The 16,834-nt window shown below is 46.6% G+C and overlaps 3 protein-coding genes across 6 annotated transcripts in view; 1 reads left to right on the forward strand and 2 right to left on the reverse strand.

Annotated features, from left to right (window-relative positions):
• The window catches only part of LOC101079637 (transmembrane protein KIAA1109 homolog), a 235,245-nt gene that overhangs the window by 120,825 nt on the left and 97,586 nt on the right, over positions 1–16,834 (reverse strand).
• On the forward strand, positions 394–12,893 carry LOC115247065 (calpain-3-like). Of its 2 annotated transcripts, XM_029827564.1 has the most exons (22): positions 394–1,763; positions 4,707–4,959; positions 5,835–5,904; positions 6,170–6,288; positions 6,855–6,988; positions 7,560–7,731; positions 7,935–8,009; positions 8,098–8,183; positions 8,815–8,889; positions 8,991–9,151; positions 9,246–9,412; positions 9,488–9,499; positions 9,599–9,807; positions 9,887–9,935; positions 10,008–10,079; positions 10,241–10,298; positions 10,393–10,454; positions 10,783–10,851; positions 10,918–10,996; positions 11,840–11,971; positions 12,126–12,178; positions 12,286–12,893. In XM_029827564.1, exons 2-22 carry the CDS (start codon positions 4,723–4,725, stop codon positions 12,310–12,312), a joined length of 2,118 nt encoding a protein of 705 aa, XP_029683424.1. In that variant the 5' UTR covers positions 394–1,763; positions 4,707–4,722; the 3' UTR covers positions 12,313–12,893. The 2 variants fall into 2 exon arrangements, with proteins under 2 accessions (XP_029683424.1, XP_029683425.1); XM_029827565.1 differs by lacking the exons at positions 6,855–6,988; positions 7,560–7,731 and having other exon boundaries at positions 12,286–12,375.
• The window catches only part of LOC115247027 (thyroid peroxidase-like), a 23,778-nt gene continuing 17,956 nt past the window's right edge, over positions 11,013–16,834 (reverse strand). Inside the window, exons 14-15 of one of the 3 annotated variants that reach the window (XM_029827541.1) lie at positions 11,274–11,500; positions 11,013–11,157 (exon numbers count right to left, since the gene is read on the reverse strand). In XM_029827541.1, the coding sequence (XP_029683401.1) occupies positions 11,113–11,157; positions 11,274–11,500 (272 nt within the window). In that variant the 3' untranslated portion in view covers positions 11,013–11,112. Of the gene's footprint in view, positions 11,501–16,834 lie in introns of all 3 variants that reach the window. The other 2 variants (XM_029827544.1, XM_029827534.1) reach the window with 2 other exon arrangements.

Below are 16,834 nucleotides of genomic sequence, written 5' to 3' on the forward strand. Positions count from 1 at the left end.
GTGCTGCTCTGTGTTAATGTGCTGCTCTGTGTTATTACGCTGCTCTGTGTTAATGTGCTGCTCTGTGTTAATGTGCTGCTCTGTGTTATTACGCTGCTCTGGGTTTTTATGCTGCTCTGTGTTAATGTGCTGCTCTGTGTTATTACGCTGCTCTGTGTTATTACGCTGCTCTGTGTTAATGTGCTGCTCTGTGTTAATGTGCTGCTCTGTGTTAATGTGCTGCTCTGTGTTAATGTGCTGCTCTGTGTTAATGTGCTGCTCTGTGTTAATGTGCTGCTCTGTGTTATTACGCTGCTCTGTGTTATTACGCTGCTCTGTGTTAATGTGCTGCTCTGTGTTATTACGCTGCTCTGTGTTATTACGCTGCTCTGTGTTATTACGCTGCTCTGTGTTAATGTGCTGCTCTGTGTTATTACGCTGCTCTGTGTTATTACGCTGCTCTGTGTTAATGTGCTGCTCTGTGTTATTACGCTGCTCTGTGTTTTTATGCTGCTCTGTGTTAATGTGCTGCTCTGTGCCACATGCTCCGTAGCTTCATCCCACCACCCCAGCATCCTCCGGTGGGCTCTGACTGGAGCCTGGCATCGTCCTGCTGCTGTGTTCCTGTCCCACAACGTTCTTCTTAAGACAACCTTAATTATGCACACGTGCAGTTGTAAAGGTTAACGATGTGAGCCCCGCTGTCACATGACCTTTCTGTGTGAGCCCCGCTGTCACATGACCTTTCTGTGTGTGCGAGTCTGTCATCACGCTGTCATCAGTGGTAAGGTCGTGTGTATCGTACCTGTGACAACACGGCAGTGGGTGGATCCTGAATGTTGTTCTACCTGTAGAGAAAATGACAGGTAATGTGTTTATGATAATGTCTGAAATGATAACGCAGCCTGAGACCAAGACTGGAAGACCACGACACGCTGGGTTCCCTTTGACAGCTTCTGCTGTCTATGCAAACATCTGTTACCCCGTATCACCCTATTATCATATATCACCCCGTATCACCCTGTATTATCATGTATCACCCCGTATCACCCTGTATTATCATATATCACCCCTTATCACCCTGTATTATCATGTATCACCCCGTATCACCCTATTATCATATATCACCCCGTATCACCCTGTATTATCATGTATCACCCCGTATCACCCTGTATTATCATGTATCACCCCGTATCACCCTATATTATCATATATCACCCCGTATCATCATGTATCGCCCTGAATTATCATATATCATCCTTTATTATCATTTATCATCCTATACCATCTTTATATATATATATATACAGTATATATATATACTGTATATATAGTCTATTATCCCATATCCTCAGTTATTATCTTGTATCCTGTTTTATCATCTATTAAACCTTGCAACATGTTCACAATCGAGTCCAGAGCAGATCTTGATCCGTATCTTAAATATGGAACATTTCTAATAAAGAGGATGTCTGTGCGCTCTATACGGTGCTGCTGTGTGCTTCTGAAGAGGGAACCAAGTCTTTGAGACACCAGTTCTGCTGTTGTACCTTTGCTGACAGGTGAAGACACGGGTCAATCCGGATATGTGACACATTTCATGTCCTACCTGAGAGAGCACCTGTCAGCTGCTGTGTGTTCAGTGCCATTGAGTGGCTGACAGGTGTGGTCTGTCAGAGGAACAACCCATCGCATTAGCGTTAGCCTCAGACAATACAAAAGAGCTGCAGCGTTCACCGTCTTACTCACCTGTCCACTTCAGCTGAGCGACACTCTAATCTAAGGTAAGATGAGGCTTTCAGAAAGTTCTTTCATGTTTCTGCAACCTGCTGTCATTACATTTCAGACAGTACACAACTGAAACACTGAAATGATCCATTTATAAAACTGTTATTCATTAAGAATTCCCTTAAAGCAACCTTCTTGGTTGGCTGAATTCTACCAGGCCGTCATGGAGAGTAGGAATATCACCAAAACAAAATTGCTGGAACATCCCAAAAGCTAACCTTTAGCTTCAAAGCAGCAAGAAATGAAATGGAAATGTCCTTTTACAAGGTCCTTCATCAGTGCTGCCACGCTATGGACAACACATAGTTAAAGTCTCGCCAAGTCTGAATATGCTGAGTTGACCAAGTGCTGAAGCTGGAAAATCAACTTCTTATTTTTATTACTCATGTTAAACATTTATTAAACAGCTTAAAAAGATGGAATACAAGATATTTAGAGGGATCTAATCAAACTGAGTTAAACTAAATAGTCTGGCTGGATTAATGAAAGTAATAAAAAACTGCTTATAAACTTCTCTTAATGTCAATTAGATTTTTGGGGGTTATTTTTGATAAGGAAAAAGCCTAAATCAGCTCATTGTGAGGTGAGCTGGAGTTTAAATGAAAGCTTCTGACTGATCATATCTTGAGTGATGTCAGTGATGTTTGTACTTGGTGGACTGTTCACCTCTCTGACCTCTGACCTTTGCACACAGGGTGCCGTCATGTGACTGATTAAGAATGTGTGTAAACAGCATGAAGGTCAATTATCATTGGAGATACAGGCCGCATCTAATGGAGAGTATTGAAATAAGGGTTAGGGTTAGGGTTAGGGTTAGAGGGTTAGGGTTAGGGTTAGAGGGTTAGGGTTAGGGTTAGAGGGTTAGGGTTAGAGGGTTAGGGTCAGGGTTAGAGGGTTAGGGTTAGAGGGTTAGGGTTAGGGTTAGAGGGTTAGGGTTAGAGGGTTAGGGTCAGGGTTAGAGGGTCAGGGTTAGAGGGTTAGGGTTAGAGGGTTAGGGTTAGGGTTAGAGGGTTAGGGTTAGAGGGTTAGGGTCAGGGTTAGAGGGTCAGGGTTAGAGGGTTAGGGTTAGAGGGTTAGGGTTAGGGTTAGAGGGTTAGGGTTAGAGGGTTAGGGTTAGAGGGTTAGGGTTAGGGTTAGAGGGTTAGGGTTAGAGGGTTAGGGTCAGGGTTAGAGGGTCAGGGTTAGAGGGTTAGGGTTAGGGTTAGAGGGTTAGGGTTAGAGGGTTAGGGTTAGGGTTAGAGGGTTAGGGTTAGGGTTAGGGTTAGAGGGTTAGGGTCAGGGTCAGGGTTAGGGTTAAAGGGTTAGGGTCAGGGTTAGAGGGTCAGGGTTAGAGGGTTAGGGTTAGAGGGTTAGGGTTAGGGTTAGAGGGTTAGGGTTAGAGGGTTAGGGTCAGGGTTAGAGGGTCAGGGTTAGAGGGTTAGAGGGTTAGAGGGTTAGGGTTAGGGTTAGAGGGTTAGGGTTAGAGGGTTAGGGTCAGGGTTAGAGGGTCAGAGTTAGAGGGTTAGGGTTAGAGGGTTAGGGTTAGAGGGTTAGGGTTAGAGGGTTAGGGGGTTAGGGTTAGAGGGGTTAGGGTTAGAGGGTTGGGTTAGAGGGTTAGGGGGTTAGGGTTAGAGGGTTAGGGTTAGAGGTTTAGGGTTAGGGTTAGAGGGTTGGGGTTAGAGGGTTAGGGTTAGAGGGTTAGGGGGTTAGGGTTAGGGTTAAAGGGTTAGGGTTAGGGTTAGAGGGTTAGAGGGTTAGGGGGTTAGAGGGTTAGGGTTAGGGTTAGAGGGTTAGGGTTAGAGGGTTGGGGTTAGAGGGTTAGGGTCAGGGTCAGGGTTAGGGTTAGGGTTAGAGGGTTAGGGTTAGAGGGTTGGGGTTACAGGGTTAGGGTTAGAGGGTTAGGGTCAGGGTTAGGGTTAGAGGGTTAGGGTCAGGGTCAGGGTCAGGGTAAGGGTTAGGGTTAGGGTTAGAGGGTTAGAGTTAGAGGGTTGGGGTTAGAGGGTTAGGGTCAGGGTTAGGGTTAGAGGGTTAGGGTTAGAGGGTTGGGGTTAGAGGGTTAGGGTTAGGGTTAGAGGGTTAGAGGGTTAGGGTTAGAGGGTTAGAGGGTTGGGGTTAGGGTCAGGGTTAGGGTCAGGGTTAGAGGGTTAGGGTTAGAGGGTTACGGTCAGGGTTAGGGTTAGGGTTAGAGGGTTAGGGTTAGAGGGTCAGGGTCAGGGTTAGGGTCAGGGTTAGAGGGTTAGAGGGTTAGGGGGTTAGGGGGTTAGGGTTAGAGGGTTAGGGTTAGAGGGTTAGGGTTAGAGGGTTGGGGTTAGAGGGTTAGGGTCAGGGTTAGGGTTAGAGGGTTGGGGTTAGAGGGTTAGGGTTAGAGGGTTAGGGTCAGGGTTAGGGTTAGAGGGTTAGGGTCAGGGTAAGGGTAAGGGTTAGGGTTAGGGTCAGGGTCAGGGTTAGGGTTAGGGTTAGGGTTAGGGTCAGGGTTAGAGGGTTAGGGTTAGGGGGTTAGGGGGTTAGGGTTAGAGGGTTAGGGTTAGAGGGTTGGGGTTAGAGGGTTGGGGTTAGAGGGTTATGGTCGGGGTTAGGGTTAGGGTTAGAGGGTTAGGGTTAGAGGGTCAGGGTCAGGGTTAGGGTTAGAGGGTTATGGTCAGGGTTAGGGTTAGGGTTAGAGGGTCAGAGTCAGGGTTAGGGTTAGGGTTAGAGGGTCAGAGTCAGGGTTAGGGTTAGAGGGTCAGAGTCAGGGTTAGGGTTAGGGTTAGAGGGTCAGAGTCAGGGTTAGGGTTAGAGGGTCAGAGTCAGGGTTAGGGTTAGAGGGTCAGAGTCAGGGTTAGGGTTAGAGGGTCAGAGTCAGGGTTAGGGTTAGAGGGTCAGAGTCAGGGTTAGGGTTAGAGGGTCAGAGTCAGGGTTAGGGTTAGGGTTAACCCTGCTGCAATAGGAAGGTTTAAATTCTCTAATGTGAAACGTTACAGCTGAGACGGTGGCAGAATGTCTCCTCCTGGAGCCTGTACGAACATCCTAAATGCACGGAGCAAAGCGAAGGGTATCGGGACCATCAGCAACCCTGAGAGGTTTCTCAACCAGGACTTCCAGCAGCTGAAGCAGTACTGCCTGACTAAAGCAGTCCGCTACATTGATGAGATGTTCCCTCCTGACAGGAGATCCATCGGTCCTGGAATACTATCAGCTGCAGACATAAAACGAGTGGTGTGGCTGAGACCAATTGTGGGTCTTCTTAACACTCACACACACATAGATGCACACAGAGACACACACACACACACACACACAGATGCACACTCACACACACATTGATGCACACAGAGACACACACATAGATGCACACTCACACACACATAGATGCACACAGACGCACACACACACAGACGGACACACTCACACACACATAGATGCACACAGAGACACACACACACACACACACACAGATGCACACTCACACACACATTGATGCACACAGAGACACACACATAGATGCACACTCACACACACATAGATGCACACAGACGCACACACACACAGACGGACACACTCACACACACATAGATGCACACAGAGACACACACACACACACAGAGATGCACACTCACACACACATAGATGCACACAGAGACACACACACACACATAGATGCACACAGACGCACACACACACAGACGGACACACTCACACACACATAGATGCACACAGATGCACACACACACACACATAGATGCCCACAGACGCACACACACATAGATGCCCAAAGACGCACACACACATAGATGCCCACAGACGCGCACACACATAGATGCCCACAGACGCGCACACACATAGATGCCCACAGACGCACACACACATAGATGCCCACAGACGCACACACACATAGATGCCCACAGACGCCCACACACATAGATGCCCACAGACGCACACACACATAGATGCCCACACACACACACACACACACAGATGCACACAGACGCACACACACATAGATGCACACACACACACACACACACACACACACACACACAGATGCACACAGACACACACTCACACACACTCATCATAAATCATTGCAGTCAACGTTGTCTTTCTGGCAGAAAATGGTTCCCAGCCCCTCTTTCAGTGTTGACGGGATGTCGCGGTTTGACTTCGGCCAAGGCGTCATAGGTAGGAGAACCTGCAGCCTGGGACCGGTTCACAAGCCGCATGTGAATCAGGTTCACTACAGTTTGTCAGATGTGAGGTCACATCCACACCGGTGATGTTGAGCAGCAACAAGGTCGAAAGATCTGTTGATCACTGAACGGTGGCCGTAGTCGTTAATCACCTCGTTTTGCATAATGATCAAAATGGAAACAGAGGCTGGTCTGAGAAAAATGTTTGCATGGACGTAATCAAGACAAGATCGCGCTCCTCTCTTGTTTCCTTGCAGGAAACTGCTGGTTTTTGGCCTCCATCGGAGCCCTGACCTTTCAGAGGCCCATCCTGGAGCAGGTGGTTCCTCTCGATCAGTCATTTGATGAAGAATACTGTGGACTGTTTCACTTCAGGGTAAACAACTGATGTGACTTTATAAAAACATGCGCACGCACACTCACACACACACACACACACACACATTACATTTTGTCCATTAGTGAACCAAATTCCCACTGAGGTCCAGTCAGGCAGGTAGTTTCAAATTAAAAGCATCATTTTGACATGATGTAGCAAGGACCGCCACTTAGTGCCAACCTTTGACCCCTCTGACCCGCTCAGCTCTAGCTTTAATTGCTCAGTGTCATCAATGAATTTAGATGATTTGTGCCTATTCTCTTCTCTATCTGTCCTACTCCCTTCTTCTCCTCCATCCATCAGTCCATTAGCAGGACGGTGCCCTCTGGGTTTCTATAAAGCTCCTAGAGAAAATTTTGATGGTCAGGTGCCGATAAATAAAGATGATTTGATTTAAAAAGAAAATCTGATTTTCCTCTTGGATGAGAGGCGAAACATCTTCAGGAAACAACAAGGAAGTCCAGTTGAAGCTGAAGTGTTCTTTGATTGAACTCCTGAACACTCCAGCAATATCTGATTTGTTTTTGTGCATTTAAACCTTCTGGCTCTACTTTTGCTCTCAGTTCTGGAGATTTGGAAAATGGATCGATGTCATCATTGATGACAAACTTCCAACAATCAACGGGAGGCTCCTCTTTGTCCAGTCCAAAACCCCAAATGAGTTCTGGCCCGCTCTGCTGGAGAAAGCTTACGCCAAGTATGGACTCTTTGTGTGTGAGATTGCAGTTAGGGTTACCCCAACTTTAGGTTAGGGTTACCCCAATCCTAGGTTAGGGTTACCCCAGGCCTAGGTTAGGGTTACCCCAGTCCTAGATTAGGGTTACCCCAATCCTAGGTTAGGGTTACCCCAGGCCTAGGTTAGGGTTACCCTAGTCCTAGATTAGGGTTACCCCAATCCTAGGTTAGGGTTACCCCAATCCTAGGTTAGGGTTACCCCAACTTTAGGTTAGGGTTACCCCAATCCTAGATTAGGGTTACCCCAATCCTAGGTTAGGGTTACCCCAGTCCTAGATTAGGGTTACCCCAATCCTAGGTTAGGGTTACCCCAATCCTAGGTTAGGGTTACCCCAACTTTAGGTTAGGGTTACCCCAATCCTAGGTTAGGGTTACCCCAACCTTAGGTTAGGGTTAACCCAGTCCTAGGTTAGGGTTACCCCAACCTTAGGTTAGGGTTACCCCAGTCCTAGGTTAGGGTTACCCCAGTCCTAGGTTAGGGTTACCCCAATCCTAACCCTCACCAGGTTTAATCACTGGCTCATCTGCCTCAGGGTGTGTGGATCATATTCAGACATGAATGCTGGCAGCCCTGCTGAAGCTTTGGTGGACTTCACTGGTGGCGTTCACATCTGTGTGCAGCTGTCAGACCCTCCGTTGGCTCTGTGGGAGCTGATGTTCAGAGCGGGGAAAAGCAAGTCGCTGATGGGTTGTGGAACACAAGGGGTAAAACTATTGATGGAAGATTGATGCATGAGAGTAACGCACAGGAAAAAAGCAACATTTTTACACATGTCTCTGCTGTTTTCAGCAATTTCCTGATGAGAATAATGTATTTGAAACATTTCGACCAAAGAAATATTCAAAAACTCAATTCAACTTCATTTTGTTGGTAATTAAATGTTAAGATTAAAAGACTGTTTTTGTAGGAGACTTCGGCCAACAGGGTCCTGTCAAACGGGTTGGTCCAAGGCCACGCCTACACCGTCACAGGTGTGAAACAGGTAAATACCTGCATCTGTCGGGCTGTGTCGCTTAATAAGGGGAATTGGAGGAGGCTTAATTGAATGATTTCCTTCTCTTGGTGGTCAGCTCATGAGCCAGGGGAGGCAGGTGAACCTGGTGCGTTTATGGAACCCCTGGGGCCAGGGAGAGTGGAATGGAGACTGGAGCGACGAGTAAGAATCAGACCAGGATATTATTCTGGTCATAATGCATAGGTCAAAGGTCATGGGGACATGCCGCTCGGGACACCAGTTCAGGCGTAGAAATACCTGTGTAGATGGAGGAACCCTCCTGTGTTATATCAGACTTTCAATAGGGGCGCGGCCGCTGAGGGAGTGTGTGGCATGAGAACTTGAGAAACTGACAGAATTCTCTCGGTGGGCCTTCAGAACTACTAAATGAGAAATGACGCTGCTTATTCAACTTTAATCCCTGCATTTATGTTGCAAACACTGTCACACCCAGTTTAGGAGATTAGCAGGATTCTAAACTTGTATTAAAGTGAAGGTGTCTGCTGACCTTTCCCCACAAAGAAAGCAGCTGCCACACCTTAAGAGGTACCTGTTGAGGTTTCCCGTCTAGAACAGGAACCGAGTCTATAGAAATTGTATTAAATTGATCGCTTCACGTATTGTTGTCAGAAAAGTAGCAGATATACTTGCTAATAGGGAGAAAAAATGACAGAACTGGATCTTTCTTCCAGACAAGCAAGATGGTGCAGATGTTCCACTGGCTCACAACACTTGAAGGTGGCTTTAACCTTATTCCTTTTTTCTTTTTGTTTTGATCAAATGATCCTCAAAGGTCACGTTTGTGGAACACTGTGAGCTCTGAAGATCGCGAGATGTGCCACCACATGCAGAACGATGGGGAGTTCTGGTATGTTCATCATGCACAACAAGACACAACATCTCCCAAACTGTTCATTTCAGAAGCTCCATGGTGGGTGGAAGCAACACAAATGTCTTTTGTGTGGACAGGATGGCGCTGGAGGATTTCTGCAGGTTCTTTGCAGACCTCGACATCTGCTGCCTATGTCCCGACTTCCTGGATGGAAGCTCTTCCTGTCACTGGAGAAGCTCCTGCTATGAGGGCAGATGGGTGGCAGGAATCACTGCTGGAGGATGCATCAATAACATCGGTAGTTCGACACCTCTCGCCCCTCCTGGGCTCGTCACATCTACCGAAAGATGTAAAAGGATTCGTTCTGATCTCTGGTATGTTTGTCCCCCCAGAGAGCTTCTGGACTAATCCGCAGTATCGGGTTAAAGTGGACAAACTGCTGAGTGAATGTTCTTCAAGTGATAACGACAAGACTATGCTGGTGTCTCTGATGCAAAAACCTGACAAGAGAAACAGGCGTCTGGTCCAAAACCTCCATATCGGCTTCTCTGTATTTGAGGTCAGTTTGACCATTTATAGATTTTTGGGAGGAGCTACTGAAACATCTTAACAATGTTTTGATTTGGTCTTCAAGGTGACGGATGAAGTGAGTCACATTTTCCCATCATACACTCAGCTCTGCTGCTCTCCTGGGATCTTCCCGTTGATCAAGTTAAGTTCCACTGATTGATTCTTTGTGTTGCAGTACAAGTCACACACTGGCAAGTTTCCAGCCTCCTTTTTCCAGGGAAATACTCCAGTCGGACAAAGTAAGACGTACGTGAACGCCCGTGAGGTGATGGAGCTGATGGCACTGAAGCCTGGGGAATACCTGATCGTACCTTCCACCTTCAACCCCAACGAGACGGCCTCGTACCTCCTGACCATCTTGTCCAAAGCAGAGACACACGTCCAGTGAGTCACTCACGAGTTAAAGCTCCTGCTAGAGCCAGACTTGTTGGAGTTTAACCACAGATTTGGTTTTTGCTCTCAGTGAGAACTCTGAAAGACACGACCATGATAACGAGCACGCTGCAGACGAGGTGTGTTGCCGTGGTGATGGACCGAGTTCTCGTTCTAACTTTGGTAATCAAACAGCAGCCAATGTTTTACAGACCAACACTCCTGATGACAACGGAACCGACGACTCCAGTAAGGAGAGTGACTTCAATGAGTTCTCTGACGAGGTAAAGTGTGTGTGTGTGTGTGTGTGGGTGTGTGTGTTTGGGTGTGTGTGTGTGGGATTATACCAGTTCTCAGTTAACCAGGACAGAGGCTCAGGGGGTTTCAGGGTGGTGTTGTTGGACTCTGGTCATGGTGGATCTTCTTTCTTTTGGGGTTCTTCCAGTATGATGAAGTGGATGCTGAGCAGCTTCAGAAGCTTCTGAATGAGAGGATCCTGAACGGTCTGGACTAAATAACTGAGCTCACTTGTACTATCTTCAAACTGCTCGTTATCATGATTATTATTACCATCTTTGTTATTATCTTTGTAATTAGGGGACTTGAAATCCGGAGGCTTCAGCACCGATGCCTGTCGCAGCATGGTGGCACTCATGGACGTATCCTATCTTCTTCAGCCTCCCCTGTGGCTCTTCACTCCTTCTATTACTTTACAGAAATGAACTTGGACTTGTTCTTCCCCGAAGGCTTCAGGTCCTTTTTCAATGCTACAATGATGGTTGTAGTTTTAGGAGCTTAAGCTGAATTTGGCATGTCCCACCTGAGCTTCGTGAACGTTACTGACTCAGTCACAGAAAGATCTGACAGGTGAAGCCTTGTTCTGCCTTCCTGCAGTAATAACAGCAGTATGAGAACAGCTCCAGGTGTGCTGACCTTTACATGAACATGAAGCAGCATGCTCCAAACCAAGTCTTAATGTCCCATTAGACATCAGTCACAGGAAAACTGAACCAACGGGAATTCTTACGCCTCTGGAGGAAGATCCTTGCACTCAAGGTAAAATCAAGAAAAGAACAAACTGGGCTGGTCGTGATTCTCAGGGGTTCTCCTTGTGTCAACCAGGACATTTTCGTCCGTACTGATGATTCCAACACAGGAACGCTGCCACTCAACAAGCTGAGGAATGCAGTCGAGGCTACAGGTAAATCATCGGACTCTTTGCATGATCCCTCATCCCGCACCTTCAGTAGCGGACCAGACACAAGCACCAGGAACCACATCTAGACAGTGGAGTCATCACGAGTGTCATGTGTAGGCCTAGAGGATCCTTGACATTGGTGAGCTCTGGGTTTTTGTTACGATCTGCGGACACAAATCGAGACCCCAAATGCAGACACACATGATAGGGTGAGGTTGAAAACAGGTTTACTGAGGTCCAAGTTCTGAACAGAGCCACAGGGTGCAGGTGAGCGACAAACCCAGTCAGACTGGAGCAGGCTGGGCGGCGCTGGGCGGCGCCAGCAGGCGTCCGAGACGATCTGCAGGAAACACCAACGATTAGTTCCAGACAGGTAACGTGCAAACAGCGTTTTCGGAGCCAGGCTGTACCACGGGGGGTTAGGCAGGCGTGGGTAATGACAGGAGATCGCCTTCAGGTGTCCTTGCTCGCCCCACGGAGGAGAGGCAGGAAAGCGCTCCGCCCAGCCTGAAAACAGACAAACAAGGGACAGAGAGGGAAAACTCGGGACTCCCAACAGTTTTAAGGTGGGGCCCTCATGGAATGTAGCTTTGACATGTGTGTGTAAACCTGAAATGGAAGAGCTCTGCCTACAAAAGACACCAACAAATAACCTGCTTAGCATTACAGATAATAGTCTTTATAGAGAGGGAACTCCCAGGGTGGGGTCGGGTCCTGTCACTCACCTTCAGAGTTTTATCAGCTCAATCATTTAAGAACTCCCATTGTGATTTGAATGTCAAGTTTTCTTTCAGCGGCCTCGTCAAACTCTAATTATTCAGCTGTGCTTTGGTTCCCTGAATGCAGGAAACAGGCTGAACGATGACCTGCTGAATTTGATGGCTCTGCGTTATGGTTCCACATCTGGATCTCCAGATTCTGGAGTCATAACGCTGGAAAACTTCATCAGCCTGATGCTTCGCTGGGAGAGCATGAACCGTGAGTCCGTTCACACGTGCCCGGTTGAAATAGGAAAAAATAAGGATTCATTTCATGGTTTTCAGAATTACAGGGGACACATCGTGTGTCTTTTAGACTTCTCCAGTTTGTCCAGTTTCAGGGAATGAACACCTTTGTGTCTCTTTTCCAACAGAAATCTTCAGCCAGCTGTCTGATGGGCTGTTGCTGACTCTGCAGAAAGCTGAGGTAGATCCACCACACCCTAAAGTGAAGCTCTAACAAACCCAATTAAGCTGCAGGAATCCTCTGGTGCTTGGAATTTAGTAATAATCTGTCATGTGTTTAAATTGCAGTGGGTGTATTTGTACATGTACGGCTGACGGCTGGAGCAACATTCTTCTTTCAGAGGACTCTGACACCATAATTATCGGGCGGTTTTCTGGGTCAGCTGAGCTTCTTTTCTCTCTTTCTCATGTTCTTCAAATGGAGCATCAAAAATAAGGTGTAAACACAAGAGAAATATCGTTAAATCATTGCAGTTGTTTAAAGCCTGGACTTGAACATGACGTCCAGGAGGGCTGACTGTTCATTATTGCTTTTTAAAGCTCATTCCATCTGACTGTGGGCCTTTAAAAATGATGAACATGACCTCAGTAACATGAATATCAAACAGGCCCCGCCCACTCCTGCATGATGAAATGCCTGTTAACAATCTCTGAATTAGACCTGCATATATTTTGAGATATTTTTGGGTACTGGGTACTTGGGTACGGTGTTTATCCTCTTTTTTAATGTACCCATTTTTAAAATCCTTTTCCATAATAAACTCACCATCACCAAAAGGTGAAGTGTGTTATGATCCTGGTTTGGTGCTGCACCGTTCCTTGTCTGTTTCCCACACGATCAGGCTAACGTTCACTGTACTTTTAAATATTAGAAATAAACCTTTATCTTTCCTCTATTGTCTGCATTCTTTTTAGCACGTTGGCGCAAATTGCACTGCAGATTGTAACGGAACCATCTGACCAGACTGACGCTTTTAGCCTTTAGCCAACACAAAAAACAGCTTTTGAACTTGCTCCAGGATCTTTCTGCCAATGTGGCGGCCTTCTCTGTCCGGCCAGTACGGCCTCGGCTCCCCGGGCGCCGCTTCGCTGTCCTCCTTGAGCTCGGCTTCTCTGCTGCCGGTGTCGTGGGCTTGTGCCACACGTGAGCCCCTTGTTCTCATTTCCAAGTGTTAATCTGGAGAGGTAGGCTTGTGCCTCAGCTTCCTGGTGCAAAGTTCGTATGTGTTCGACCTACATTCGGTGGTGTATGCCTCAGATAGACAAAAGATAGCTTTTGTTGTCAATCTGCTGTCCGACGCACAATGGGCGACGGTCGCCATAGAAAAGCGTGTTACCACCAGTTACCACAAGTATTCAATTTTGGAGCCAACGGCTGCTTCATCTACCTCAAGGTGGTGAAGGTGGTGCTCTGCTTAGTACTGCAGACTAGAACTCCAGTTTGATGCTAATTATTCTCAAATCAAATCAAATAAATCAAATCAAATATAGCGTCTTATACAATCAAAATTGTTTCAAGGCGCTTTCCAGAATCCCAGGGCCTGACCCCAGACAAGCAACAGTGGCAAGGAAAAACTCCCCTTTAACAGGAAGAAACCTTGAGCAGGACCAGGCTCATGTAGGGGGACCCTCCTGCTGATGGCCGCCTGGGTAGAGAGAGAGGAGAAGGGGGAGGACAGGTAGAAGATAGGATAGGTAGGAGAGGAGAGGAGAGGAGAGGAGAGGAGAGGAGAGGAGAGGAGAGGAGAGGCGAGTAGAGGCGAGGAGTGGCCTATAACAACATTGCTAAGATGTTAACCTAACGATTAGACGACCCCCTTAAGTATGATAATTTGTCTGTCTATGATAGTAACTGGAACTACTGAATTAGTAACAATAAGCTTTTTCAAAGAGGAGGTTTTGAGTCTGATCTTAAAGTAGCGATGGAGTCAGCCTCCCGTACCTGGACAGGGAGCTGGTTCCATAGCAGGGGGGCCTGGTAGCTAAATGCTCGGCCCCCCATTCTACTCCTAGAAACTCTGGGAACCACAAGTAGACCAGCATTCTGAGAGCGGAGCGGTCTATTGGGCTGATAAGGTATCACTAGCTCCTCCAGGTAGGATGGAGCGAGGCCTCTGAGGACCTTGTAGGTCAAAAGAAGGGTTTTAAAAATTATTCTAAATTTGACGGGCAGCCAATGAAGCGACGCCAGTACAGGAGTCATGTGACCTCTTTTGTCAATACCTGTCAGAACTCTGGCTGCAGCATTTTGGATCAGCTGGAGGCTTCTTAAAGAGTTGTTTGGACACCCTGATAATAAAGAGTTACAGTAGTCCAGCCTGGAAGTAACAAATGCTGGACTAACTTTTCACCATCATGCCGCGTCAGCAGCTTCCTGATCTTTGAGATGTTCCTCAGGTGAAAAAAGGCACTTCTAGAGACTAATTTAATGTGTGAGTTGAAGGAGAGATTTTGATCAAAAGTTACTCCTAGATTCCTCACAGAGACACTAGATGTTAATGAGATACCATCTAGAGTGATCATGTGATCTAATCTATCCCTGAGAGGTTCAGGACCAAACACCATGACCTCAGTTTTTCCTGGGTTAAGGAGGAGGAAATTTGAAGACATCCAGGACTTTATGTCTTTAAGACAGGTCTGGAGCTTCACTAACTTCTCTGTCTCCTCGGGTTTCATGGATAAATAGAGCTGAGTGTCATCAGCATAACAATGAACATTTTTCCCATGCTGCCGAATAATGTTCCCTAAGGGAAGCATGTACAAGGTGAAGAGGATTGGTCCAAGTCCAGAACCTTGAGGAACTCCATGGCTAACCCTACTGTATGAGGAGGGAACACCATGGACATGGGCAAACTGGTATCTATCAGATAAATATGATCTAAACCAGTCTAGTGCTGTCCCTTTAATCCCAATCACATGTTCCAGTCTATGTAACAGGATGCTGTGATCAACTGTATCAAAAGCAGCACTGAGGTCCAGCAGAACCAGCATAGAGACCAGTCCATGATCTGAAGCTATGAGAAGATCATTAGTGACTTTAAGAAGTGCTGTTTCTGTGCTGTGGTGAGCTCTAAAGCCTGACTGAAACATCTCAAACAGGCTGTTCCTCTGCAGGTGCTCCAGTAACTGAGTCACCACCACCTTCTCTAGAACTTTAGAGATAAAAGGAAGGTTGGATATCGGCCTATAATTTGCTAAGACATCAGGATCCAGTGATGGTTTTTTAAGCAACGGCTTAATCACTGCCACCTTGTAGGACCGGGGTACATAACCTGACACTAAAGAACCATTGATCTGGTCCAGGATAGAACTGCCTATCAATGGTAGAACATCCTTCAACAGGTGTGTTGGGATGGGATCTAAAAGACACGTGGTGGACTGGGATTTCTGAATTAGCGATGACGCCTCAGAAAAATATATAGGGCTGAAGGAGTTTAAGGGCTCGTTGGAGACCCTGTATGTTCCCACAGTCGGCACATCTGGTGATGGTCCAGTTGTTGGGATGGCCTGGTTAGCTTTCTCTCTGATAGCTAGAACTTTATCAGTGAAGAAGCTCATGAAGTCTTCACCACTCAGGAAAGAAGGGATACGTGGATCTAAAACACTGTGACTCTTGGTTAATTTGGCCACAGTGCTGAAAAGAAACCTGGGGTTGTTCTTATTTTCCTCAATCAAAGAAGTAAAATAAGCTGTTCTAGCCTTGCGAAGGGCCTTTTTGTAACCTAATAGACAGTCTTTCCAGGCTACATGATAGCTGTCTGTTTTACAAGAATGCCACTTCCTTTCTCGTCTTCGCACTTTCTGCTTGAGGGTCCTGATATGTGAATTATACCAGGGGCCACACCTCCTCTGATTTACTATTTTCTTTTTCAGGGGGGCAACAGAATCAAGCGTGATTCTCAGTGAGGTTGCTGCACCTTCAGCAATAGAGTCGACCTCAGCAGGGCTCAGATTATAATGATTGATCCCTGGGGAAACACACGGTGGTCCTGGGATCAGCACAGGGATCACTTCCTTAAACTTAGCTACAGCATTATCTGAAAGACATCTGCTATAGTAAGACTTTGTTCTGAGCATAGAAGAATCCTTAATCATAAATGTAAAAGTGATCAAAGAATGGTCTGACAGGACTGGGTTCTGAGGGAACACTGACACATGTTCTACCTCAACACCATAAGGCAGAACTAGATCTAGGGTGTGGTTAAAGCTGTGAGTTGGTTGGTTTATCTGCTGGAGGAAACCAACTGACTCAAGTAATGAAATGAAGCCATTTCTAAAGCTGTCATTTACAACGTCTACATGGATATTAAAGTCTCCAATGATAATGACTTTGTTCTAAGGACCAAGTCAGGTAAGAAATCAGAGAACTCAGACAGGAACTCTGAATGTGGCCCAGCAGGGGGCCGATATACAACTACAAACAGAAGTGGCTTTTCTGTCCTCCAGTTCAGATGGGTGATGCCAAGAGTCAGGCTTTCAAATGAACTGAACCTATGTTTTGGTCTGGGATTAATTAATAACTTGATAGATTGCTATTAATTTTAATAAGATTTTGGTGATTGACCGCTCCCCTGCTCTGTGCTTGGTGAACTTTTAACCGTGGAACAGAGACTACCTCTATAGTGTTAAATATGTTATTGTTGGTGGATGAGGGTTCTAAGGAAGCAGCAGAGAGGTGTGTAAGACTACAACTCTGCATCCTGGTCTGGACCCTGGATTGTCAGGTCACTTTGGGTCTAATAAAATTAGCCAGATTACTAGAAATGAGAGAAGCGCCATCTCGTGTGGGATGGACACCGTCTCTCCTAATCAGACCAGGTTTTCCCCAAAAAGTGCT

This window comes from Takifugu rubripes, chromosome 2 (assembly GCF_901000725.2).
Source record: "Takifugu rubripes chromosome 2, fTakRub1.2, whole genome shotgun sequence".
Classification (NCBI taxonomy): domain Eukaryota; kingdom Metazoa; phylum Chordata; class Actinopteri; order Tetraodontiformes; family Tetraodontidae; genus Takifugu; species Takifugu rubripes.